The 27,284-nt window shown below is 34.9% G+C and overlaps 2 protein-coding genes across 2 annotated transcripts in view; one reads left to right on the forward strand and one right to left on the reverse strand.

The window, feature by feature from the left end:
• LOC123547034 (ectonucleoside triphosphate diphosphohydrolase 7-like) overlaps positions 1–8,275 on the reverse strand; it is a 36,547-nt gene extending 28,272 nt beyond the window's left edge. Inside the window, exon 1 of the mRNA XM_045333783.2 lies at positions 8,162–8,275. Within this exon, the coding sequence (XP_045189718.2) occupies positions 8,162–8,169 (8 nt within the window). The 5' untranslated portion in view covers positions 8,170–8,275. The remainder of the gene's footprint in view (positions 1–8,161) is intronic.
• Positions 266–27,051, forward strand: LOC123547035 (syntaxin-18-like). Its single transcript, XM_053551329.1, has 13 exons — positions 266–519; positions 4,541–4,655; positions 8,282–8,503; positions 11,758–11,825; positions 14,112–14,227; positions 15,441–15,518; positions 16,335–16,401; positions 18,220–18,347; positions 20,442–20,524; positions 22,681–22,739; positions 24,110–24,179; positions 24,879–24,959; positions 26,062–27,051. The coding sequence occupies exons 3-13, from the start codon at positions 8,351–8,353 to the stop codon at positions 26,155–26,157; spliced, it is 999 nt and encodes a 332-aa protein (XP_053407304.1). The 5' UTR covers positions 266–519; positions 4,541–4,655; positions 8,282–8,350; the 3' UTR covers positions 26,158–27,051.
• The last annotated feature ends 233 nt before the right edge of the window (positions 27,052–27,284 follow it).

Raw genomic sequence — 27,284 nt, forward strand, 5'->3', positions numbered from 1 at the left:
TGGTCAGTTAGTCACTCAGTATCAGTTCATATTTTCAGGCCGAGTATTTTTCTCTTGAAAATTGCACTAAAGCCTTATTAACAGCTGGTCAAATTATCATCAACATAAGAAGGATATGATGATTTATAGTACATATGCTGCTTGTAAAATGTTTGAGTCTCGTTTAGACCGAAAGTTTACCCCAAAATATTGAAATTTTATGTGCAGTCAAACTCCAAAATAAAAAATATTACAAAGACAAAATAGTTAATTTCATAGTACAATATGTATACTGCAAACTCTTATGGATTTTTGTCGAAATTGTTCCTGGTTATTGCATTAGACACAAAAAGACAACCCCATGTAAATTTAATTTAAAATGTTGTTTGTACATGCATTACTGACCACAGGTAGCCAGGTAAACCTATACATAATCCTAAAATATCACCTGTTTATATACATGTAAATTATGTGTGAACAGATAACACAAATTGGATAAATTGATGGTGTTGGGATTTTTGTGTATAATTCAGTAATCAGGTAAATTTTCAAAATAATTTCTGAAGACTTTATTCTTCACGGTCTGCTTTACAATTGGCTGTAATTATCTGCACGTAAAATTGCAAAATTTTGTCATAGAAAAATATCGAATAAAGGCATAATACAGGTAGTGAAATGCACATCCTTCTACTTGCGTATGTTCACATAGATACTTAAAACATAATTATGACAAATTTATTGACTTTACTGTAACCACTTAGTCATCTTTTATTTTTATGAAAATTTGCATGTAAAATTTTGAGTCAAATGGCCACCACTGTAGGCGATGCCTTAAGATATTTTGCAGACTTTATGAACAATTTAAATAATGACTGTTAAGAGCATTTGGGGCTTGATGACGGTATTTGCATGCATTATATTTAGTTCAAGCAACCAAATTAATACTCTCAAATTAGTCAGAAGTGGTCAATTTTTCAGCACTGGTTGATACTGGTCATTAGACTGCTTATTTAACTGAACTTCATTTGTAGAAAGTATTTCATAAACTGTAGCAGTTAAGTGTTTGATTCACAAGTGATAAATCTAATTATTTTTACTGGTATTTAATTCAATGAAAAATTGCTGCCTACAACTGGACCCTTTCATTGAAGTGGTTTAATTGTGTTTTGATAGCAAGTGTCACATTGCCTAATTGACACCATGTCTTACAATATACAACAGATTATATGTTTCAGGCCTGTCTATCTAGTCACTAATTAGCTGTCATGATCAATAATCAAACTGTATTAATGAGGTGCCTGAACATGGTAACTTTATCTAAAAACAAGAGCTGTCTCCATAGGATGACACATGCCCCCGATGGCACTTTGAATGAATAGTTATGGCCGATGTTAGAGTTTAGGACCTTGACCTACGGAACTGGGTCTTGCGCGCGACATGTCGTCTTACTGTGCCACACATTCATGCGTAGTTATTTTAAAATCCATGCATGAATGACAAAGATATGGACCGGACACGCCCATCAATGCACTATCATGAAAAATGACCTTTAACGTCAAAGTGTGACCTTCACCTTTGAACTACGGACCTAGGTCTTGCGCGCGACACGTCGTCTTACTGTGGTACACATTCATGCCAAGTTATTTGAAAATCCATCCATGGATGACAAAGATATGGACCGGACACGCCCATCAATGCACTATCCTTTAACGTCTAAGTGTGACCTTCACCTTTGAGCTACGAACCTGGGTCTTGCGCGTGACATGTCGTCTTAATGTGGTACACATTCATGCCAAGTTATTTGAAAATCCATCCATCGATAACAAAGATATGGACCGGACACGAAAATTGCGGACAGACTGACAGACCGACAGACTAAAAATTAGTTATGTAATCAAAGTACATAATTATGTATTCAAATGACCAGTATTGACCAATATATGTGTTGATCAGGGATACTGTGTAGGACAAAAATTTGAATTGACCAGTACTGCCATTTCAGTGAGTGTAATTTATAGTAATATTTTTTTTTTAATTAATTCAAAATAAAGGCTATACTTTAAGGTTATAAAAGCATTTAATAAACTAGTATTGAACACTGACCAGTCTAAGTATATTGTCCAGAACTGAGCCTGACCAGGACACATTGCCAAGGACCAAAACTGAATGGTCCAGTATTGACCACTAATCCACTGTACTTTTAAAGAAAAAAAAATTAATATTATTCAGGCTGCTTTATAATTTTTACATTACTGTTACAGCTTGATCTAATCTGTGAATGTGCATTATGTAAAAGTGTTGAATAAACCAGTATTGACCACCCAACAGTGACCAAAGTATTGAATCGACCAGTATTGACCAGTACTGACCGGTTTTAACCAGTATTGACCGCCGGCCCGGTCAATACTCATATTGACCGGCTTTTTGCCAACATTGTTCTCATGCTTAATTTTTTGTATCTCTGTTTAGTGAAAATTGAAAGGCTTCACTTTTAAACACAAGCTAAAGTATTACACTGTTCGAAAAAGGTCTCAATTAATACATGATTGGAATAGTTATAATAAAGTTGCCGAATATTCCGTTGCATGATCAAAAATGTAGATGTCTATTTTATAAACTTTTAAATGTTGAAACTAATCAATAGAAAATCAGAATCAATTTTTAGACCGTAGTCATGTTGACTGACTCATTGGTCAGTTCCCTGGGGTCATAATTCAGACGACATTGTTTATTGGAAAGTTGTTTATCAAATGTACATAGGACACCGTAAAAGATCTAGGATCATGCAAGAAAGGCTTAGTCAAGAATTTCTGAGCGACTTTCTCACTTGGATCGTAACTCTGACTTCCGAAACACCCACAAAGTCGGAAGTCTGTGGTCGCGTATAATAAATGCTGAGTGATCTGACGAGTGCCTGTATATTAAGATACATGTATAATTATATGGAAAGGAAAACATTTGCTGAAATTACATACATGAAAAAAATTTTGCCCCCCTGGACTGCGTTAAAAAAATTTGGGTTGGGTCGGGTTGGTCGGAGCACTACAAATTAATAATTTTTTAATAATGGCCTGATCACAATCCATGTCATACTAAAGGAAAGCACATGTTTAACATTTTAATCCTTCAGTCCTCGGAAAAGAAACCCCACAAATTTGGTAATTTTTCCATTACTGCACCCAAAGTGCTAATTACTATTTATAATAAATTGATCAAATTCACAGTCATGCTTTTCTCAGGATTGAAGGACTATAAATACTTCTGTTTCCTGTCACTTGAAGTATCTTTACACCAGACCTGGGGTAATTAAAAATGTAATTGTAATTAATTGCAATTAAATTACATTTCCTAAGTAATTGAATGTAATTTGTAATTGGGTCATTTATCAATTACATGTAATTGTAATTTCATAAATTACAGAGCAGTTTTAGGGTGTAATTGACAATTACATTTCAATTACTTTCCAATTACATCCATGGCACATGATAATCCAGTTTGCTGAAAAAATAGTATACATTGTATATATGTTTATTACCAGTGACACGTCACTTTAACATGCTAAGCTGTGAAAAATGATAGAATATTATGGTAGGTGTACATCCCTTGGACATAGCTCCTTTGTTCTGATATAATTATTTTATTAGAACCAACTGGTAATCTTTGATGATGTTTGTCACTATGTTTTTGGAGACAGTGATCAAATTATGATTTGAAATTGTTATTTGCATCATTTTTTAGATTTTTATCGAAGCAAAAATTGAAATGCTTAGCATTTAGTTTAATCATTTTTATCTGTGATGAAAATGCGTTGTATTAAATGATACAAACAACATAGCATTTGACACCACAGCTCTAACAAGATAAAAAATATAATTATTATTGTAAACATTATGAGTAGTCTACAATTTTAGTTATTCAAGGATGGCTCATGAATGTTTTACAACTTATTTTCAATGTGGTCCTTTGAATAACATGTAGTGTCCAGGATAAAAACTTTAAATATATGTTTAAAATGTAAATTATGAAATACTGTAATATACTAGTTAAATTTGAAACTTACTGCAGATATAAACTTCAGACCTCAGAGAAATACCTGACTTTACATGCATCTTCTCTAACCGAATTATGCTTAACAATGTATTAACTATTAATTAGGGCTGACTTTTAGCTCCTTTTGCAATAATATTAAAGACTGAGTGATGTTCTCCCGCAAACACAGATTTTACTTTGAGCTTAAATTCAATTTTGAAATAATTGAAAACAGTTTACAGGTGAATTATCATGTATATGTAGTACAAAGTAAAGAACTTTGCTACAGTGTTCATGTAAGAAGCACCACATTAGGTATTGTAATTTAATGTAATTAATTACAATTTGCAATGTAACTGTAATTTAATTAATTACATTGCTAAATTAGATGTAATGGTAATTGTAATTTAATTGGATATTTCTCAATGTAACTGTAATCTAATTAATTACATTTAAAGTAACTGACCCCAGGTCTGCAAAGTTTACACAACATAAAAAAAGACACATTTAAATCATATTCATTTTTGTTAAGGTTGTCTATTGGTCTGGTATCCACACACTCTATAACGTGATAGCGCGACACCACCAGATAACGTGACACCACATCGGACAACGCGACACTCTAAGGATATTGTTGTCGTTTTGAAGTAAGTATTTTCAATTTTTTCTATATACAATGTGAATCAATGAAAACCAGATTCCTACCATGTTTCAAGGATAGAAAGAGGCATCTAAAGGAATGCTTTCTGAATTAAAAAGACCACTAAATAGTCATACAGATGGCTAATCCACGGCCAGATTTTCATTGTTTTGGAGATTGAACCGAGGATTTTTTGAAGCAACAAGCTTGGCATTACCCTAAATAAAAGTCCAACATTCTCTCTCTTTGTCTGCCAAATATCCCGGCGAAATCTCCATTACTTTCGACAATACGAGGTGTTAAAGTCTGTATAATGTATAGTTACAAAGACATTCTGTCCGATTTTTTGACAGTAAATATTTCACAATAAGAGTCGCCTCCTGAGAAAGTAACAAGACTAGAAACAGGCTGAAATGTCTATATAGATTAAAGATATATAGAGGATATTACATGAGTGTCTTTTCATATTGAATTTATTAAATGAGTTGAATAAAATGATAAAATGCGAGGCTTTGCCGAGCATTTATCAATTTTATTCAACGAGTCAAATAAAATTAATGTGGAAAGTCACAAATGAAACATTCTTTTTATCACATATAAGCTTTTCCTGTCGAAACATTAAAATTTCTACTTTCTTTAACTATCATAAACAAGTCAATTTGACCAACGTGTCCTATATACTATAAACGACTGGTGTATTACCATTTTTATGTAATGGCTTTATTATACTCCTGCGACGCCAAACATGTGATAAATTTATTTTTAAAATTGAACGCTACACGCAGATCGCCGCTCAGCTAGCATAATACATAGAACACACAAGATCTCAAAGTAGGTTCGATTACCTGGCGAGGCGTTCTTGTGGAGAACAGCTTAAGACTTGTAAGGAACCCAGGGATACTAATGCAGTTAACTGATTAATTTTATCACAGAAAAAGTTGTGAAACTCTACTTTCTCATCAAAATTTTGACATTGTTTATTGCAAACTCCGACAGTGTTCTTTGCCTTATCGGTGCAGTAGATTGTTTTGACAACACTCCTGTACAGATGTTGGGTATTTTAAGGCAAAGTCGATACAGTTGAAAATATATTTAGTAAAACAATTATGTGTGAAATTTGTTCTTTAAATACCCTTGTCTAAAATAATACCGTACATTCCTTACAAAACTTGGTATATGTGACCAAAGGTTTAGAGTTTAAGTTGAGCGTAACTCTTAACATTTTAGAAGTCATCGCTGAATAAATATTAGACAATTGTTTTTATTTTATTACGGCATAATGTCTGATGTAATGTAAATACTTTTTAGTAGGCATTATACCGTTGGCAAGGGATAAAATTCACTTAATGTGGATATATATTTCCTATGATGTTTAGCAACAGACAGCTTGTGGGCTATCAGATACACAATCATGCAGTTGGTCGAAAATGATGTCACTAAATGCAAAGAGCTATAAAAATAAATAGATCGGCAACTTGAAAGGCATATAGAGCAAATCTCGCTAACATCCCGTGCATAACTGAATGAGATCTCGTTTACCGTAAGTGATGCTTTCTCCACGCGCCATTTTGTATGCGAAAGCAATTATTCAACGGTAAATTAATTATCACCGTTACCGTATGACCATGCTTCTTTTGATGGCAAGAAACGTGTACTTTGTGTCTTAAGACTATTTCACATTAAACTAATGTTGTTTTAGAAGCCAACATGCATTTTAAATGTAGTTTTAAAGGTACAAATTGTAACTCCATGCTCGCCGATGTTTGTTTTTACTGAGATAACGCCGATTCACGCTCTGACATGAGATCACGCGAGATTACAGCCAGTTTCCATCCTGTGTATTTTATACTTCTTTGCTAAATGGATTATACACGACTTACAATATCGTAACTACATGTAACTAACAATACCTTAAGTTACGAACTCTTTACGAGGGCGTTAAGAGGTGTTTGGAGATAGCTGAATAACGCTACCTTAGTCTTACCTTAGCAGGGTTTTTTCTTTCTGTTTTGGAAACATAGCCTATACCCCAAATATTGGGAATTTTGATGCATAAATGTTCCAAATTGGAAAATATTTAGTCCCATTTGATATAGTAACGATGTGTCTAAGTACTTTCTCATACACTTGTTTCACATTGTACCACCTGTTTAACATTTAACCATTACAAAATTGTCCATAATTTGGTCAATGTTTGTGCAATTTTGATGAAATTTTTTACAGAATGTAGATTGGGAATCTTTGCACTCATTTTGGGAAAAGGAAGTGTCTAGCCTTCCGGTAACCGGACGCCTAGCCTGCGTTCTAGCCGTCCGGTTACCGGACGACTAGCAAATCCTCAGGGGATTTTCTAGCCGTCCGGTAATTGATTTCCGAATGAATAAATAATGATTTTATATAGTTTTAAATGTTATTTACTTAAGATATCAATACTTATCTGATTTTTCAGTCAATAAAATGAATGAGATCGTGTTTGTATACAAATCCGTTGATATTCTTTTTTTAGAAATGATAAAACATTGATCGCCGAACGTCCATGTTATTTTTTAAAAGTGATGTTTTTCTAACAACCTAAACTTTAATTCTTAAAACACAAAATATATTTGTTTTGAAGAATAGAAAGCTTATAAAACAAGCAATTCATTGATTAATTTTGACATTATTTCGAAATAAAATGGATTAATTATAAACGCTTAACTACTGTTTACTAAAAGTTTTGAACATCACACTGCCGCTATTGAAATTAAATGTCATTTGAAACAGTTATTCATTAAAAATATTTGAATATATACTAAATATGAAAATTGTAAGTAGAATCTATTTCAAAACTGTTTTAATTTTGAAAATCCAGTGAAAAAGTTGTTAAAATTTAAATATTCTGAAAATAAAAGCCATCAGATGAACAGATTTTAATGAGTGACGTCACGGCGATCTCACCATTATTGATTTCGGCAAACTTCCGTTTTATCGGCTGATTAATGCAGTGATTTTTTTTGTAAATCTTCAATTGTTTTCACTCAAAATTTTGTTTGCAGATAACTATCGATATCTTAAGTGAATTAAATTAAAACTATATAAAATCATTATTTATTCATTCGGAAATCTATTACCGGACGGCCCGGACGGCTAGAAAATCCCCCGAGGATTTGCTAGTCGTCCAGTAACCGGACGGCTAGAATGCAGGCTAGGCGTCCGGTTACCGGACGACTAGATACTTCCTTGGGAAAAATACATACTTTTGGCATTGCCCATGATTGGGAATATAGCCCAATAACGGCTATAAAAACAGTCGGAAAAAAACCCTGCTTAGGTTTATCGTAAATCGTACCTTAACTTACCATATGAGTAAGTTTTCGAGACAGTGGCCCCAGGTCTAGAGGTACAGTTACCGGACCCCTAACTGCTGCCTTGTCCAAAATTTGCTGGTTGAACTTTACTCAACTTTTATCTTGCTTGCTTATTTGGGCAACTCTTCATCTGAAATAAACATTTATCAAATCTTAAAAATGTTACCTTGCCATAAGACCCTCCAGTGTCAATGGTGAAAAAAAATATCCAACAACTGCTTAAAAATAACTAGAAATTTCATTATTTACTTTTTCGACGTGTTACCATTTTGGTTCTCGGTTTCAGGCCACTACTTGCTAACCAGGCTGGGAAACAAGGATCTGAATCATATGGGCGTTTGAAATTTTTGACAACATGGCAGATGTCACTAATCTATTTAATGCAACTGTTAAAAGCATTAAATCAAGAAACAAAGCTCAAGGAAAAGGGACAAGGAAAGATGAAAAATCCTCAATATTTCCTGCAGCCAAAAACCGCGGACAATTTGAAACAACTGCAAGAGAAGTGGTTTGTCATTAGTATTCGCGACAGTGGTTTTGCTTCAATACCTTCCTCAACTAAGGCATAAGCAAAATAAATAGCTGGTCTTCTTTATTCTGTATGAATTTGAAAAACTTCCAATTTCTGCAACACACACCAGGACCCATTTTATTTGTCTGTAACTTACATTTTCTTGAAGAATTTTGTCAGTGCTAAATAAAACTGGTCCCATAAAAGTCACAAATTAGCTATATATCTAATTCTAGCTATATACAGACTTAGTACTGTTAGATTTCTCATGTAATAGAAGCGGAAAAATGTGCAGCCCGATACAGGACTCGAACCTGCGACCTTCTGCTTGCAAGTCAGATGCTCTACCAACTGAGATAATCGGACAATCAATATCTTAGACTAATTATATACATTATATACACACTGCTACATTCCTCCCTCCTTTTTTCAAAGACAAACTCTGATTCTTTTGACTAACCCAGCCATTGCTTCACCCTAGCTTTAGGATTCCAAGGCTAGTCACCACACTCACGACGGCACCAATGTAATAGGAGCGGAAAAATGTGCAGCCCGATACAGGACTCGAACCTGCAACCTTCTGCTTGCAAGTCAGATGCTCTACCAACTGAGCTAATCGGACAGTCAATATCATAGACTAATTATATACATTATATACACACTGCTACACTCGTAAGCATTCGATAAGGTCAACCACCTGAAACTTCTCTTTAAACTTCACCAACATTGCGTCCATTTGCAATGGGTCAAATCTTTCCTAATAGTAATAGGCCGGCTCCAACTTATCACATGTATGCTGACGACACTGCTGTTTACATCACCGTCAAAAACTCTTCCTATGAAAGTATCCTTCAACAAGACCTTAACAGGTTACAGGTCTGGGAAAGCAAATGGGACATGGAGTTTAACCCATCAAAATGCACAGTGATTAATATCACTAGGTCAAAAAACCCATTTAGGTCCAAATACTCACACCATGGCCAAATCCTTGAAACAGTAAGTGATATGCCAAATATCTTGGAGTCACTATTTCCTCAGACCTTAACTGGAACAAACATGTTAACCAGGTCACCTCCAAATCTAGTCAAACCCTTAACTTCCTGAAAAGGAACATCCCCACTAATAACCGAAAAGCAAAAGAGTTTGCTGACAGAACTCTAGTCAGACCCCAACTTGAATACTCCAGCTCTGTTTGGAGTCCATATACCAAACAAAACATCCATAAAATTGAAATGGTTCAGCGCAAGGCAGCGCAATGGGTTTCAAACGATTACTCCACATACAGCAGTGTCTCCCACATGTTAATTAAACTAGGGTGGCGTTCGCTTGAACACAGAAGATCTGATGCCAGGTTATTAATGTTCTACAAAATTGTAAATGGACTGGTTGCAGTGCCCATGCCCCCTTATGTTTTACCCCCTACCCGCTTCACAAGACATATGCACCCCTTGTCTTACAAGCAGATCATAACACCCTGTAATTATTACAAATTCTCCTTCTTTCCAGCTACTATAGGCCTATGGAACTCTCTTCCGGCCAAGGTTGTGCAGGTCCCTACCCTGGAACAATTCAGACAGGGAGTGACCAAATGTTAGTACGCGATATAGAGTGAAGAATGCTGTTTTTAATCTCTTTTAACTGTTTATACTCTTCTTTTTATCATCTGTCATCTTGATTTTTCAATACTTCACAAATACATTAGTATTGCTTTTACCCTCCTGTACATTTCTTCTTTTATATTTCTCGCACAGACGCGCACCTGCACGTAATACTCAGAAAAAGGGCGTGGCAGTATGAATAGATAGATAGATAGAATTAGCTATAAAATCAATAAAAATAATGCATATTATGTCAAAATCAAATGTAAAATGTCACAATCACATCCCAATGGTTTATTAGATGAAAGAAAATAACACATACAAACCTAAGATCTTTGCAGTCATATTTTCAATAAATACAGCAGTATTTTGCGATAAACCTTGAAAGAATATGTCTCTTGTGAGAATCATCATTGCATAAGACTAATTTAGTAATGACTTATCTCAGAAATTTGCAACATGTATTTAAACTGAAACTGCATAGGTCTCTGTTCTTTGTGATTTTCTTTTGTCTTGCAAACCATTTGGATGGGATAGCTTTGTCCAAAGAGCTATAAAAATAAATAGATCGGCAACTTGAAAGGCATATAGAGCAAATCTCGCCAACATAACGTGGCAACTAAATGAGATCTTGTTGTAGTAAGCGTCTGTTGATTTGATCACGATTGATCAAGTCGGCAAATGCTTTGAAATAAGATAACTTTCTATCAGATCGTTTGTTTATAATGATAATGGTGCTTTTTTAATGTTATTAGTATTTTCTACATGGGCAAGGAATGAATTTATGATTGGAAGTCTGAGAAATCAACAGTTGTTTGGAAAAAAAATAGCAATGATTTCCTGATATTCAAGTTAAAATGTTCTGACTAGTTTTATTTTACTGACTTCAGTGTGTTTAATCTTTGTACAACAAGAGTTGCTGAAGGACAGCAATGCTTGGCTATTTAAAGCCTTTTATGATACTGTGATAATAGATTACACAAAGAAAATTGCTAAGTTGAAAAAAGGGTTTAACTGTGTGAAAAATGCAGAACAGAGTAATGGACCCTGTGCATTGCATGTCATATCAAGTTCAGCAAGTGTGTAACGTTTCAGTCCATTCTGACAAGTGGTTACTGAGATACCTGCTTACATACAGAACATAACAGAAAATTGCAAAGTCAAAAAGGGGCATAACTTTAGAAAAAAATGAAAAATAGTTATGAAGCCTTCACACTGCATGTCAGACCATCACATTGAAGAAGAGTGTGAAATTTCAATCCATTCCCACAAGTGGTTACTGAAATACCAGCTTGCTCACAAAAGCTTATTTTAAAATAATCAAATTTGCTAACTTTGTTAAAAAAAGGAAGACAGAGCTATGGAACTTATTAGCTTTGCATGACAGATGATCACAGTGAGCAAATGTGTTAAGTTTCAATCCATTCCTTTTAGTGGATACAGATATACAAGCTTACATGCAAAACTTAACCATTTTTAATCAGGACACGGAAGCAAATGCATGGGTTAGTTCAATAGCTCCGCCCACATTAAATTTTGTGTATTCTTCGAATAGTTGAGCTAAAAAATTGCATGTTTGAAATGTAGGATAATTAGCTGAAATTTTCTCAGATTGATCATTGATCTCTAAACTGTCACTTTCAACCTTTGCAGGTTTCTACTATAACAAAGCTGAAAAACTTCCTTCTTGAACACAGGAAAGATTATGTCAATGCTGGCAGGTAAAATATATTTGTTGTTACAAAGTGGAATATGTCTCGTATGTTTTTTTTTTACTCCAGATCTCTGTAGGTTCATTATTTCATATAAAAAAGTACTTTGTTTGAAACAAGTAACTTTAGTCAGATTATCAGTAAAACCTATAATTATGAGAAGATCCTTTTGAAGCATAGACTGCAACCAAGAAACATAATAAAACACTCAGTTTTTAGAGATGGTACCTACCCAAGAAAATGAAGTGGGATAACTCTGAATTGACCAATAAACTGAAGCCAACATTAAACATTGGTCAAAAGTGAAAGAAAAAATCAGATAGGTCTTTTTTCAAACAACTTATCAGGCAGACAAAATATGACCTACATTTGTTTAAATCCTTTTGTATTCAATATACAATATGCACGCTTTTCTCATGACTTACACTGACAGTTATTTTGTAAGTTGTAGTGAGGCCCTGATAGAAAGTTTAGTAATGCATGAAGATGATACAGAATAATGCATAAATTCTTTTGAAGAAAATTTACGACATTAAGAAATGTTATTAAGTTTTGATCTTTTAGCCAAAGTTATTTATTGTTCTCAATGGTGATACATTGGTTTACACAACATTTATATATTAAAATGTATACATCCAAAGATGAGAAATAACAAAAAAAAAGTTAATTTGGTAACACAAAAATTTATTGTCATCAAATATAATTACAATGTTTTAAGGTAGTGGTTGTAATTACAACATTTTAAGGTAGCTGATAGGTAATGACTCTATGTAATGTATTTTATTTTGAAGCAATTCTCAATTTAAACTTTCTCTGAAGGGAACTAGCACGATCATAAGCTTTCCTTGAAAAACGAATAAATGCTGAAAAAGCATATGGAGATTACTTTAATTGATGATTTTCATTACAGGTCAACTACCCTAAACAAACAATAATTTGTTTTATTTATTGTTGAAAACAAAGTAATTGGGTAACTTCAGATATCAACGTTAATTTACAACTTAAACTGTTTACACAACTTGAAAAAGGGTTTTTGTTGGGGCCTCTCATTTACAAATACATCCACAATTATCACCTGAATTGAGTGCATTCATGAGTGGAAAATATTGATGGTAAAATGATGTAGGGGTTTGTTTACAATATAAAATCTTTAATAACTTCTTTAAGGTACATTTTTGGTATGGTTTTGGTAAGCTTATGATAAAGAGCATTTCATTCACTTTCACTCAGATTTTTTTCAAGCGTTTTAGACTCTTGGCTAGTCTTGGAATTTGACTTTATTAAAAGACAAAAGGAAGTTCAGTATAGGCTCTTTCAAAATGTTGAAAGTAGAGTAAACTTACATTATACTCTATTGAATTTATTTAGCTTTGGGAACTTTTGATATAGACTATAGTTGGGGAAATCCTAAAATCATTGAAAAACGGTTAATACAAGAGTTGTCCATTTTGCTTCAGATATTTTGAGAAAGTCATTTTTTAGATATCAAATATTTCTATTTTTGAAATGGAGAAGAGGAAAACCATCAATATATTTAGAAAATTGGTGCACTTAGCTATCATTTTACTGTGAAAAAAACCTGTAAAGATGAATTTGAATTTTTTAGGTACCATCTCTACAGTTTTATGGTGCTATTTCATTAGAGGTAATGGAAAGTGCCCCTTAACACCAGCATATGTGAAATTCTATTACACAGATATTGAATGGACTCCATGGTCCTGAAAGACCAGAAACTATAGCAACACCGAGTGCAAGCCTTATTTCAAGGTTGTCTGTTGCTCGTTTCCTTTCAAGCATTCGATTTTTCATGGCCTTATTTCCTTGGAACAGGAAACTGTTTCAGGTATTTCAGATATTTCTGCACATTGTGTACACCAGAAGTCACAGCATTATAACATCATTTATTTGGATAACCTAAAATACAACCTAGATTCGACAGGTTAAAGGTCACCAGTTGTTTTCCCATATACCTCCATTGTAACATAACAACATATGATAATGATGTGCGATTGTCCATAAAGTGAATCATTTATATTTAATCATATATTTGAAATGGATTACCAGTAAGCCTTACCTTATCCCCAGGGGTACATTTACCTTATTCAAAATAGGTCACCTTTTGTTGTTTGAATTGGTGGTAATGGGAAACATAAAATACGCCAAATAAATTGCATCTCTTATATAAACTTATAAAACTGGCATTGTCATTTTTCTGCTTAAGATTAAATCTAAATTTGATAATAAAAGTGTTCCTTTAGTAACACAGTAACATAATGTTCTTATATTTTCATGAAGTCACCTGACAGGGGAGGCATCTCATATGACAGATTCAGAGAGGGAACATATTGATACCGAGGCACAAAATATCATCAAAAAATGCCAAGACAGCCTTAATTCTGTGAAGAAAAATGGTAAGTGACTAATTAGGCACATTTAAAATTGAAAAAAAGTTCTGATGTATTTTATCTGTACAGTAAATTAAAAAAAGAAAGTAGTTAAAACTCAATTTACATGATATTCTGTTAATAAGGAAGACTTGGAAATTTTTATTAAGTATTAAAAATAGCTGTTGTTCATAGAAAAGTTAATAACAAATTAGACATGTTCTACTTCTTGATCAATGCCTGTACATTAGGAATTCCGAGTCAGAAATTTAAACTCTGACTTTATAATTTTATTTTTATGCCCCCGGCATCTACTGATGCGGGAGGCATATAGTGATTGTCCTGTCCATCCGTCCGTTTGTTTGTCCATCCGTACAAGGTTAACCAAATGGGACCGTTTCGTCTAGCATCAATACCCCTTACTAGAATGACTTCATACTAATGCAGATGTAACCTGTGACCATTCCTCATCTTCAGACATCACCTGACCTCAGTTTGACCTTGAACTTGACCTCATTTTGGACTTAGGTTGCTTTGCATCGACAAGGATGCCACCGGGGGCATCAAGCGTTTATTGAACGCAGCTCCTTGTTCTCTTTGCTGTGTATGAAGACAGTACATATTTTGATAAAGCTTTTTTTGCAGCAGTAAAAAGCTCTGCAGAATTCCAGTTGTTTACATCTAAGTTATGGCAAGTTAATTTTTATAAGGTTCGAAGAATTTTAGTTACCTATGGTCCATACTGAGTTGGAACCTGAGGTAAATTTTCAAAATTAAATGCTGACATTTTTTGACTGGTCTCTATAATCAGCTGTATAACCTAGGTGCCTCATTGACTGTCCTATCACAGTCTGTAAGTTTGCTGTTAGCATGGTTGCATCCTCAGACTGTACCCGCTGACTCAGTTTTTTTCAAACTTGGAAACAGAAGAAAAATCTGTATCTTATATGTTTATATTGATTATTCATTATATTGGTTTGTGGTCTCTGTGACCGAAATGGTTGCTGACTTTGAATTGCCTGCCCATCACCACTGTATGTTCGAAACCCCACTTGGGGTGTAGAATTGGTGGTTCTACCCATGTGCCTGAGTGTGATGAAGTAATGCCCTGAGCAGCATCTGGGGTTGTCCTTCACTATCAAAAGCTAGAAAGAAGCCAAATGACCAATAAATATCAGTGTGACTTTAATTGAACTCAGTAAAAACAAAACAGAATAAATGTTTTTTTATTATTTTACAGCTGAAGCAGAGAGAGTACATCCACAAGTTAAAGAACACAGGGAAACAGTACTTACTTTGATCAACACCTATCTAAAAGGTTTATAATTATATACAGTCTAGTAGTATCTAGTATTATCTTTCATCAGAAATATATTAGTCCATTTCTTGTTGAATGTTGAACGTTCTTTGACACAATTAAAATATTCTCTTTGCGTCACATATTAGGAAGTGTATGCTGATAGGCCAAACCTGTGCATATTATTTTCCCCCCCAAAAAAATTGTTTGACAATAAGAAGAAAAAAAGAAGCATTCATACCATTTGCAAGAGACAAATACTAATTAAATCTAAATGATCTCTCAAATAAGCTTTATGTAACTTTATTTTCTGGTTTTGGGCCAAACATTGGGAAGGGAAGGGTGCCCAAAGAATATACCTGCAACCCTCCTTGTGCATAAGCAATACGCCTGCCAAACTTGAGGATTATACATCAAGGTGTTTTCAATATATACCGAGTGGAAAAAGTTTGTGTACTAACACAATCACTGTGGTTGGACCTTTGATCCTCTGGTCTCAAATCAGTAGGGATTAGCCACTATTTTAATGACCAATATGCATTTGGTTAAGGTATTCTTGAAATATTGAGCAGAAGCAAAATTGCTATCAGACAGACATACAATCAGCACCATCACATAATATGTCCTGTAGAGTGTATAAATAGACCCTGTTACAATTACACAGCTATTTCCCAGTATGAGCAGTTTTCATATGTGAATTGCCCAGTTTGAAAGGTCAAGGCCTCTTCCCAATTACAGGATTAAAAGCCCTGAAATCTGGTGATGATTAGAAGTGTGGATGAAATATTTATAAGAATTACTGCCTTTAAATAATTTTTTAAAAAATACCTTTTTCAGTTGTATGCAAGATATACAGTGAACAGAGGGCAGTCAGGGTGAAGCGAGTGGTTGACAAAAAAAGAATGTAAGCATTTTGTTGACTCTGATGTTTTGCTGAGGTTTTGGTTGCAGTCACACTAACACATTTATGGTGACTTTCCAGTTTTTTTTAGCTCACCTAAATCAAAGGTTCACTGTGAGCTATTGTGATGACCCTGTGTCTGTTGACAGTCGTCCATTGTCTGGCGTTAGCTTTTCACCTTTAAACAACTTCTCATGAACTGTTGAATGTATCATCACCAAACTTGGTCTGTAGCATCCTTGTAAGGTCTTCTCTCAAGTATGTTCAAATGGTTCTGCATGACTGAATTTAGGGGTAGCCAGAGCTAAAAATAGAAAAATCTTTAATCACTTCTACTCATGAACTACTTGAAGAGTCAACACCAAACCTGGTCTGTAGCATCCTTGGAAGGTTTGCTGTAAAGTTTGTTTTTTTTTCAAATTGTTAGGCTTGACTGATGGAGTGGAAGCCAGAGGTAAAAATAGAAAAACCTTAAAACAAATTCTTCTAATGAAATGTTTGATGGATTACCCAACTTGGTCTGTAGCAGCCTTACAAGGTCCCGTCCTATATTTGTTCAATTTGTTCAGCTTGACTGATTAGGGAAGGCGGAGCTAGAAACTTTGAAACAACTTCTTATCATGAACTGTTTGAACGATCTTTATCAAACTTGGTCTGAAGCATCCTTATAAGTCCCACTTTCAATTTGTTCAAATGATTCGCCTTTGCTAATCTTAGGGGCCACTCAATTTAGAAATAGAAAAAAAATGACATCCTGTCATGAATTGCTTGATGGAACATCGCCAACACTTGGTCTGTAGCATCTCCTAAGGTACTCTCTCAGATTTATTCAAATGGTTCCACTTTACTGATTTTTGAGGCTGCCAGAGCTAAAATTAGATAAAAGAAACTTTAAACAACTTCTTCTCGTGAACTACTTGATGGATCATCACCAACCTTTGTCTCACTCTATTTTTAAGTATTTTCACTTGACTGATTTTGGGTCATTAATAGAGAAAAAAAACTTTAAACAACTTCTTCTCATGAACGGCTCAATGGATTTTTACCAAACTTGGCCTGTAGTATGCTTGTAAGGTCCTCTCTCAATTTAATTCCAATGATACAGCTAGACTGATTCTAGGAGCTACCAGAGGTAAAAATAGAAAAACCTTTAAACAACTTCTCCTCCTGAACTGCCAGATGGATCAACTTGGCCTGTAACATCCTTTTCAAATTTTTTCAAATGGTTCTGCTTGACTGATTTTAGGGGCTGCCAGAAAAACCTTTTTAACTAAACACATTTATTACCATTCTTGGTTTAATATATCATACATATCAAGGTCAAATAGTTTCAGATGAGCAAATCTGAGCCACTGTGATCCTCGTGATACTATTTTAGGAAGACCCCAATGATGAGTAGCATCTAAAAGATATGTAGTATTTGATAGAAATCTAGGGCAACGAATGCAAATTTATTCATTACTGGGCTACATACGGTTAAAATGTAGTGGTAACTTGATATTGTAAAGCCAGATATTTTCCCATGGCAAAACATTTTCTCTGTTTGAAATTTAGCAGGTTCATATGATAAAAAAACTTGTGATCTTATGCCAACATGATAAACAGTTACAACTGTTTATAACGAAAAAAATCACTTTCCCAAGTTTTTGTTTTCATTAAGATGGGCTGCTTGCAAATATAGATAAAATATTTTTTTTTAGAATTGTATAAACTGAATTGTGCCTTATGACACCATAAGTAAAATTTTGTAAGGAGACAATGTGCAGTATATTCAGATTGTTTAAATACCAAAGATAATGCAGAGCTTGTTGTCTTTTTCAGATCACGCATAGAGCCTGAAAGACGGTTGACACGCCGATTATCTAGACAGCTGTCGGCAGACTCTGACAACCAGTCAGCAAATGCTCAATCTTCATCAACATCATTACTATCCTCAGACGATTCGAAAAGTATGCACAGTAAAAACTCTTTGGGCTATAGTGTAACCTGTGTCAGCTGCAGTATCTTCTCTGTTAGCTTTTGTGATCACCCTTCTTCCGTCGTCCATCGTCAGTCTGTGCATGCGTCCGTCAACAATTTCTTGTCTGCACGATAGTGGTTTCATTTATGATTTTATTTTAACCAAACTTGCACACAACTTGTATCTCCATAAGATCTTGGTTCCTTTCTTAAACTGGCCAGATCCAATTATGGGTTCCGTAGTAATGGCCCCTGAAAGGGCCAAAATTAGCTATTTTCACCTTGTCTGCACAATAGCAGCTTTATTTATGATTTTATTTTTACCAAACTTGCACACAACTTGTATCACCATACAATCTTGGTTCCTTTTTTGAACAGGCCAGATTCCATTATGGGTTCTAGAGTTACGGCTCCTGAAAAGGCCAGAATGAGCTATTTTGACCTTGTCTGCGCAATAGCAGCTTCATTTATGATTTTATTGTGCACCCCCTTCCCCCCCCCCCCCCCCCACAAGTGGTGGGGGCATGAAGATTTGGTCTTGTCAGTTCAACCGTGCGTCGGTCCATCCATGCATCCGTCCGTCCGAAGTTCGTGACACGCCTAGCTCAAAAGTATTCATGCTGATAATTCATGTGGGGAAGTTGGCAGTTACTTGTGGGGAACAGGTTTGTACTGGTACAGAATCCAGGAACACTGGTTAGGTTAACTGCCCGCTGTTACATGACTGAAATACTGTTGAAAAACGGCGTTAAACCCAAAACAAACAAACAAACAAAAGTATTCAATATATATTGATGAAACCTTGCATGAGTCTTTATCATGATTGCGCACCTCCTATTTTTCATCTGGCTCCGCCCCCTATTTTCAGAGTTATGGCCCCTGAAATAGTCAAAAATGCACATTTTCACCTTGTGACATGCCTAGCTCAGAAAGTATTTGATATAAATTGATGAAACCTTGCATGAATCTTAATCATGATATGAACTTGCGCACCTCCAATAGTTCATTTGGGTCCGGCCCCTATTTTCAGAGTTATGGCCCCTGAATGAGTCTTAATCATGAAATGAACTTGCGCACCTCCTATTTTTATTTGGGTCTGCCCCCTATTTTTAGAGTTATGGCCCCTGAAATAGTCAAAAATGCACATTTTCACCTTGTGACGCACCTAGCTCAAAAAGTGTTTAATATAAATGGTTGAAAACTTGCATAAGTCTTTTTCATTATATAAACTTGCACACCTCTAATTTTTTGGCTGGCTCCACTCCCAATTTTTAAAGTTATGGCCCCTGAAATAGTAAAAAAATGCACTTTTTCACCTAATTATGTGCCTAGCTCAAAAAATATTAGATGTAAATTCAGGAAACCTTGCTGGAGTCTTTATCGTAATGTGACCTTGCACATTTGGCATTCCTCTTGAGAATCATAGCTCTTATTGCAGAGTTATGGCCCTTGAAATAGCCAAAATAGTGGATTTTTTGTTTGTGATGCTCATAGCTCAAAAAGTATAGGGCCTAGAATAATGAATCCTTTTCATAAAATGTTTGTTGAGGCAATACCCCATTAAGACTGCAAACATTTGAATTATTGCCCTTTATTTGTGACATATGTACCAGTCACTTTTGTTTGACCTTCTTGTCCTTAAGTGCAATGATAACAGGTGAGTGATATAGGGCCATTATGGCCCTCTTGTTTAATTTATGCCAGTAACTGTAATGCTATTGAAAATGCCATTAAACTTTTTTGATTCATGATGATATCTGAAATACTAATGAAAATGCCATTAAACCTTTCCCGATTAATGCTGATAACTGTAATACGGTTGAAAATGCCATTAAACCTTTCCTGATTAATGCTGTTAACTGTAATATGGTTGAAAATGTCTGATGCTGTTAACTAAATATTAAGATTGCCATTAAATCATGCTTGGTTTGTGTCAATAACTGATGTGGTGTTTATCTGTCAGAACAAATTTACATCTTTATAATTATCACGGTTTTATTCACAGTATTAAATATATATCACCGATATATAACTAAATGTTGAAATTTGCATTTTCTGTAAAATTATTCCACCGCATTTTGTAGAACCAGTAAGAAGAGTTCCAAGTGATGAACAACCGATTTTCCATGACAGTGATGAAGAAATATCTCCTGAAGAGGCTCAAATGGTAAAAAAGTGTGAAGTAATTTAACACTTTCACAGAGTTGTTGTTCCTGACCTCATGTTCATTGCAACCGATATCTACTGAATTGTTTATCAGTGTTCCGTATAAATCAGCAAAAAATTTGATGGTCACTATTCAAATGGCAGATGATATAATGTAAAATACATTGAAAGGAAACAAAATTATATGATGATACTGTTATTGCCAAATCCTTGACTATGTGCAGTATAAAATTATGAAATATAATAAATTTTGTCGCAAGTAAGAATTAACAAAGAAACGTCGTAACACATAACATCCTTGCTACTAGATCTTATAAACCAACTCAGATTATTAGTCCCCTACTGGTTGAAAACCAGTTTCGGGGACTATAGGAATGCACTTTTCCGTCATTCCGTCCGTCCGTCTGTCCATCCGTCTGTCCGTCCGTCCGTCCGTCCGTCCGTCCGCAATTTCGTGTCCGGTCCTTAACTCTGTCATCCATGAAGGGATTTTAATATTACTTGGCACAAATGTTCCCCATGATGAGACGACGTGTCATGCGCAAAACCCGGACCCCTAGCTCAAAGGTCAAGGTCACAATTGGAGGTCAAAGGTCAACAGGGCTTTTTTCCTGTCCGGTCCACAACTCTCCCATCCTTGAAGGGATTTTAGTATTACTTGGCACAAATGTTCCCCATGATGAGATGATGTGTCATGCGCAAATCCAGGACCCCTAGCTCAAAGGTCAAGGTCACAATTGGAGGTCAAAGGTCAACAGGGCTTTTTTCCTGTCCGGTCCATAACTCTCCCATCCATGAAGAGATTTTAATATTACTTGGCACAAATGTTCCCCATGAGGAGACGACGTGTCGTGCGCAAAACCTGGACCCCTAGCTTAAAGGTCAAGGTCACAATTGGAGGTCAAAGGCCAACAAGGCTTTTTTCCTGTCCGGTCCATAACTCTCCCATCTATGAAGGGATTTTAATATTACTTGGCACAAATGTACCTCATAATAAGACGATGTGTCATGCACAACTTTCAGACCCCTAGCTCAAAGGTCAAGGTCACACTTAGCAGTCAAATGTTAACATAGCATGAACAGGGTCTGTTTCGTGTCCGGTCCATAACTCTGACTTTCATTAAGGGATTTTAATATCACTTAGCACAAGTGTTCCCCATGATGAGACGACGTGTCATGCGCAAATCCCGGACCCCTAGCTCAAAGGTCAAGGTCACAATTGGGGGTCAAAGGTCAACAGAGTTTTTTTCCGGTCTCGTCCATAACTCTGCCATCCATGAAGGGATTTTAATATTACTTGGCACAAATGTTTCCCATGATGAGACATGTCAAGCGCAACACCCGGTACCCTAGCTTAAAGGTCAAGGTCACACTTTGAGATCAAAGGTCAAGAGGATTTTTTTCCTGTCCGGTCTATAACTTTGTCATGCAAAGCAGGATTTAGATATCAGTTGGCACAAATATTCCCCTGGATGAGACAACATGTCATGCGCAAGAACCAGGTCCCTAGGTCTAAGGTCAAGGTCATATTTAGAGGTCAAAGGTCAAATTCAAGAATGACTTTGTACGGAACATTTCTTCTTCATGCATGGAGGGATTTTGATGTAACTTGGACCAAATGTTCACCACCATGAGGCACCCTTGTTTTTAGAATTACGTCCCTTTGTTTTACTATAAATAGATTTTATTGTAACTTTTTTATTACTGGCGGTAGAGAAAAATCGAGACCACTTTTCTGTGGTACAGCATGCATGTTACATCCAATTTTTAGGTGTATTTTGACCTATCTCTACCTGGTAAAGAGTTTCTTGTGGACTTATATTATATAGATTTTTTTTTTTTTTTTTTTTTTTAAAGATTTATTTCCCTTTTTTTTTACTATAAATAACTTACATGATAACATTTTTATAATCAGCCAAAAAAATTCAATATGAAAACAACTGTGGGTTTTTATATATGCACATTTTAATCCAAGTGTGTTGTTATAACATATTGTATATGTAGTACAATATTGTTTATACATCATTGACAGATATCAGTTCATTATGTTATACTGCAGTAGAGAAAATTAGGTGCCTTCCAGTAGGGGACTTTGTATTGCATGGCAATACTTCATTCACTTGTTTATTTATGTAGTCAGTAAATTTTTTGTTTCAGTTTGAAGAAGAGAATAAAAGTGTTTTTGAAGAGATGAACAGTTTATCAGAAGAAATTAGGTTTGTTGAATTCTGAATTCTCAAAGCACAACTATATCATGACTGAAGCTAGAAAAGTAATACATGTAAAATCCTTCCATTTTTGAGGACTAAATTTCATGATTTTAGCCAAAATTGCTATTTTCTGGGGGATGAATTCTTCAACCTTTACACAGCTAAATTTCTAAAATTGACAGGTCTGTCATTCAATTTGGGCAGTACTATTTATTATCTGAAGGGGAGTTCAGTGAAAACTTTTTGATTGAATAAGGAACAATGCAGAGCAAGATGAGCCCGAGATGTTCAAGCTGATCTTGGTCTGCACCGGTCCCAGAGGCAGAATCACTTTCCATCAGCAGCATATGGCTAAAGGTTCAACATTACATGAATGAGAATATTACATGTTTGCGGGGATTTAATATCATTGATCGACTTTACTAAAAAAACCATAAAAATGTGTCACCAGTTATTAATGGAATTTTTGACTTGCTGTTTATTAGTAAGATAGAAGACAAATATTTTCGATAAATACTTCTCTTAATCATTGGCTGGCTGCATATGTTAATCTAGGACAACTGTTTAGTTTGTAACTTGGCAAAACATTTAGCCCAAGAAACATGGCCAGCAGAGGAAATATTGGTTTTACTATTTTTATATGCCTGTTTTGAAAAAACGGACATACATTTTTGTATGTGATGGCACATGCGTCCATCCATCTGTCAGTCATAATTCGTGTCCTGAGCATAACTTCATAACCATTTAAGGTATTGACTTTAAACTTGGCATATAGGTAGATGACAATGAGAGGATGTACAGAGCGCTTGAACTAACTCCTTAGAACAAAGATAAAGGTAACAAAGCTAAAAGGTCAAAACTGTCCATCGTAATTTGTGTCTGGAGCATAACTTATTAACCATTTAAGATATTGACTTCAGACTTGTCATGTCGTTGGTAGTGATGAGATGGTGTGCAGAGAATATAAACCTAGTCTGTAGGTTTAATGTCATGGCCACAAGTTGAATTCAGAGGTCAAATCTGTCCATCATAATTATTTAATTGTTCAAAGCATAACTTATTAACCATTAAAGATATATCTTCAATCTTGGGATGTAGGTAGGTAGTGATGAGATGATATGCAGATTGCATGTTTCATGGTGGTAAGTCAAAGGTCAAGGTCAAATCTGCCCAATATATTTGGTGTCCAGAGAATAACTAAAAAATATTAAAGGTATTGATTTGAAACTTGAAATATAGGCAGGTAGTGATAAGGTAATATACCCAACCTCCCCATACTACTAAAACAATCAATATCTTGTCTGTTTTTTTTTAGTATTTTAGTATTGCCCTGCTTGGCTGAGCTCAAGTTAATATTGGTTTTTCCATTCTTGCAGTAAAATACAGGGAAAAGTTGTTGAAATAGCAAGTTTACAAGAAGTATTTACAGACAAGGTTCTACAGCAGGTGAGTAAATACTTTACACAGATTTTTCAGGGAAAAAAATCTATAAAAACGTAAACAAATGAACTTGCCTGGTGCAAAATCTCACACAAAATAGATTTTATATATTAATGAATTGATTGATTGTATTAAAGTAAAATCGCATTGTTTTCTCCATAAAATGAACTGGACAATTAATACACATTTTTCAAAAAAGGAGTTTCTTTTTAGAATTTCACTGTACGCGACCAGAGGTATGGTTCTTGACTTAGTCAAAAAATGCAGTGTAGGCATAAAAGTTTGTGTCCCATGTATCTCAAAATGTTCTTGACATAGTGTCATAAAACATACAAGGATTGTGAAGTTGTTCAACTAGTGTTCTATTTTGAATGTCACTCAGCAAGACTGGAGTTATTGTCTTTAACTAGTGTTGCATATAGGTATGCTTTAAAAAATATTCTGCCTAGAGTCATGAAACCTTGTGAAGTGACCAAATGTGGGGGGGGGGGGATCAGTGTCCTATGAACACATCCAGTGTCAAATTTTGTGTCATTTGCTAGTGAAGTACCTCTGTACAAGTTATCAATATTGTACTTTACTACAAACAGCATTTGCTATCAGTGAAATCAGTTTTGATTAACATGTGCTGCTAGTATGACAGTGTGCAATCGACATGTTTCATTATGTTTGTTTAGTGTATGGTATTTTTGATAACACTTTCAGGAAGAGGAAATTGTTAAAATTGCCGACACTGCAGTTTTTACAACAGAAAATGTTAAAGGAGGAAATGAAGAGATTAGAGAGGTAATATTTTTCACAAGACTCTGTAATATTGTACTGTACATGTAGACTTTAGTTATGTTTGCAAGCAATGTTACACTCTATTTTAAACAGTCACAACCTTAAGTCAACCTCTATGGCCAAGTTGTTACGGTTGCTGCCCCTCAGTGGTGTACATTTGAAACTTGTCTTGGGGTGTAGAACTCTTCATATGAGGAAGCCATCCAGCAAAGTTATGGAAGGTTGCTGGTTCTACCCTGGTGCCCTCCAATACCTGAAATATAGCTGAAGGGGCACTTGGAGTCTTTCTTCACCATCAAAAGCTAGGAAAGTCACCATATGACTTTAATTCTGTTTGTTTGACTTTTAAACCCAACAAAATCATGTCAAAATATGTTACAAACTTTTAATCATGCTTAATAAACAAACTTTATTTCAAAATAAAAGGGATAAGACAAAACAATAAAGAATATTGTTCCTATTCATAATTAAAATGAAAATTCTCAGTTTACTCACAATGTTCAGTACACATATGTTAATACTTTTCTGGAAGAGTATAAATTTGTTGGTCCAGTTCTTGTCTTTAGCCTGGCTTTTGTTAAATCCTTAAATACAGGCAAGTCGTTAAGCTAAATAGCATAAGGTCAGTGATTCTGTGTCCTTAAAATAAAGCAGATGTGCAGAATGTCTTGGAGTAACAGAATATTTAGCTATAACCTCAAGAAAAAAAAATATATTCAAGATTCCAGAAGATGATCCTTTTGAAGCACAGAACGCAATGAAACAAACTACTTGCACACTCAGTTTGTCTGTTCAAGAGAGTCATATGCCAAACCATGTTTATGATGTTATATGTAAACAGTGAATGAACTCCATTATCCCAAACAACTAGAAAAAAATAACACCAATTCTAAGTACATAGTGACTTTTTATGGCTGCCTCATGACTGAAATACTGTTGAAAAACGGCGTTAAACCCAAAACAAACAAACAAACAATCATGGCATTTAAAGACTGCTGCTGTGATATAAATGTAATCAGAAGATCATTTAAAAGCATGGAGTGAAAGTATTACCTGCATGGTATTTAAAGGCATTGTTTATAATTTCATTATTTTTTGTTTACAGGCAATGAAGAAGAATGCTGGTTTCCGAGTGTGGATTTTATTTTTTTTACTAGTTCTCACATTTTCTCTTCTATTTCTGGACTGGTACAGTGGTTGATGATGTGTATGTTAAATTCTTAGAAATACTTTGACAAAGCAGTCTTTTTTATATATGAGTAATAAACAGACATAGCAGATTGTTAGGTGAGGAAATTATTACGAAACCATTATTTCCGTAATTTTTGAAGGACTGGATCCTTTATTGAACAGAGTACCTTTGAGCTCGCAGCTGGAACATTCTAGGTCAAAAGCTAGATCCTAAGTTTAAACAGATGATATTTAAAAGACCCTAGTTCATTCAATCTAGTCTAAGACTTGAAGTAAAGTGGGTAAAAAGGCATAAACACTGTACATGTTATAGTAGACATGTGACAGCCCGCCCGCTTAGCTCAATAGGGAGAGCGCAGAGCTACGGATCTCAGGGTCGTGAGTTCGAGCCCTGGGCGAGGTGTATGTTTTCCCATTACGATTTGATAAAAGATATTGTCTGAAATCATTCGTCCTCCACCTCTGATTCATGTGAGGAAGTTGGCAGTTACTTGAAGAGAACAGGTTTGTACTGTTACAGAATCCATGAACACTGGTTAGGTTAACTGCCCGTCTTTACATAATTGAAATACTGTTGAAAAACAATGTTAAACCCAAAACAAACAAACAAGAGATATGTGACATACATAGATTTCTTTTAAAAACAGTCCAAGGCAAGTTACAGAGAAGTGCCAAGTGCGTAAATGGTATTTAGTAATATGTGTATACAGTCAAGCCAGTAATTATACTGCTTAAGGCAAATGGCTGCTTATAACACATGGTTGCTGAATTAAGTTCTGCTTTATATGTGTATTTCTTTATTGTTGTATGTGTAAATGATTAATGTTTGATTAATTTCTATACAATGCTTAAATGGTTAATGGTTGTTGTTTGATAAAATTAAAGTGCAATAAGTAAAATGTAATTTGATGTTAATATTTTTTGTTCTAATATTCATAATGCACCATACCAAGAGTGGGATTTCAGGGTCAAGACATGAGCCCATATAGTCTGATAACCCTTGTCTGTGCACTCATTTTTGAGTCCCATCCGGGTTACACAAGAGAGGAAAGAGAACTCTTTCCAGAGATCACTTGTTCTATTTAAGGAAAACGATTTTTGTTTTATGTATGTGGAAAAATAAAAAAAAATTACAAT

The sequence above is a fragment of the Mercenaria mercenaria genome, chromosome 9, assembly GCF_021730395.1.
Source record: "Mercenaria mercenaria strain notata chromosome 9, MADL_Memer_1, whole genome shotgun sequence".
NCBI lineage: Eukaryota > Metazoa > Mollusca > Bivalvia > Venerida > Veneridae > Mercenaria > Mercenaria mercenaria.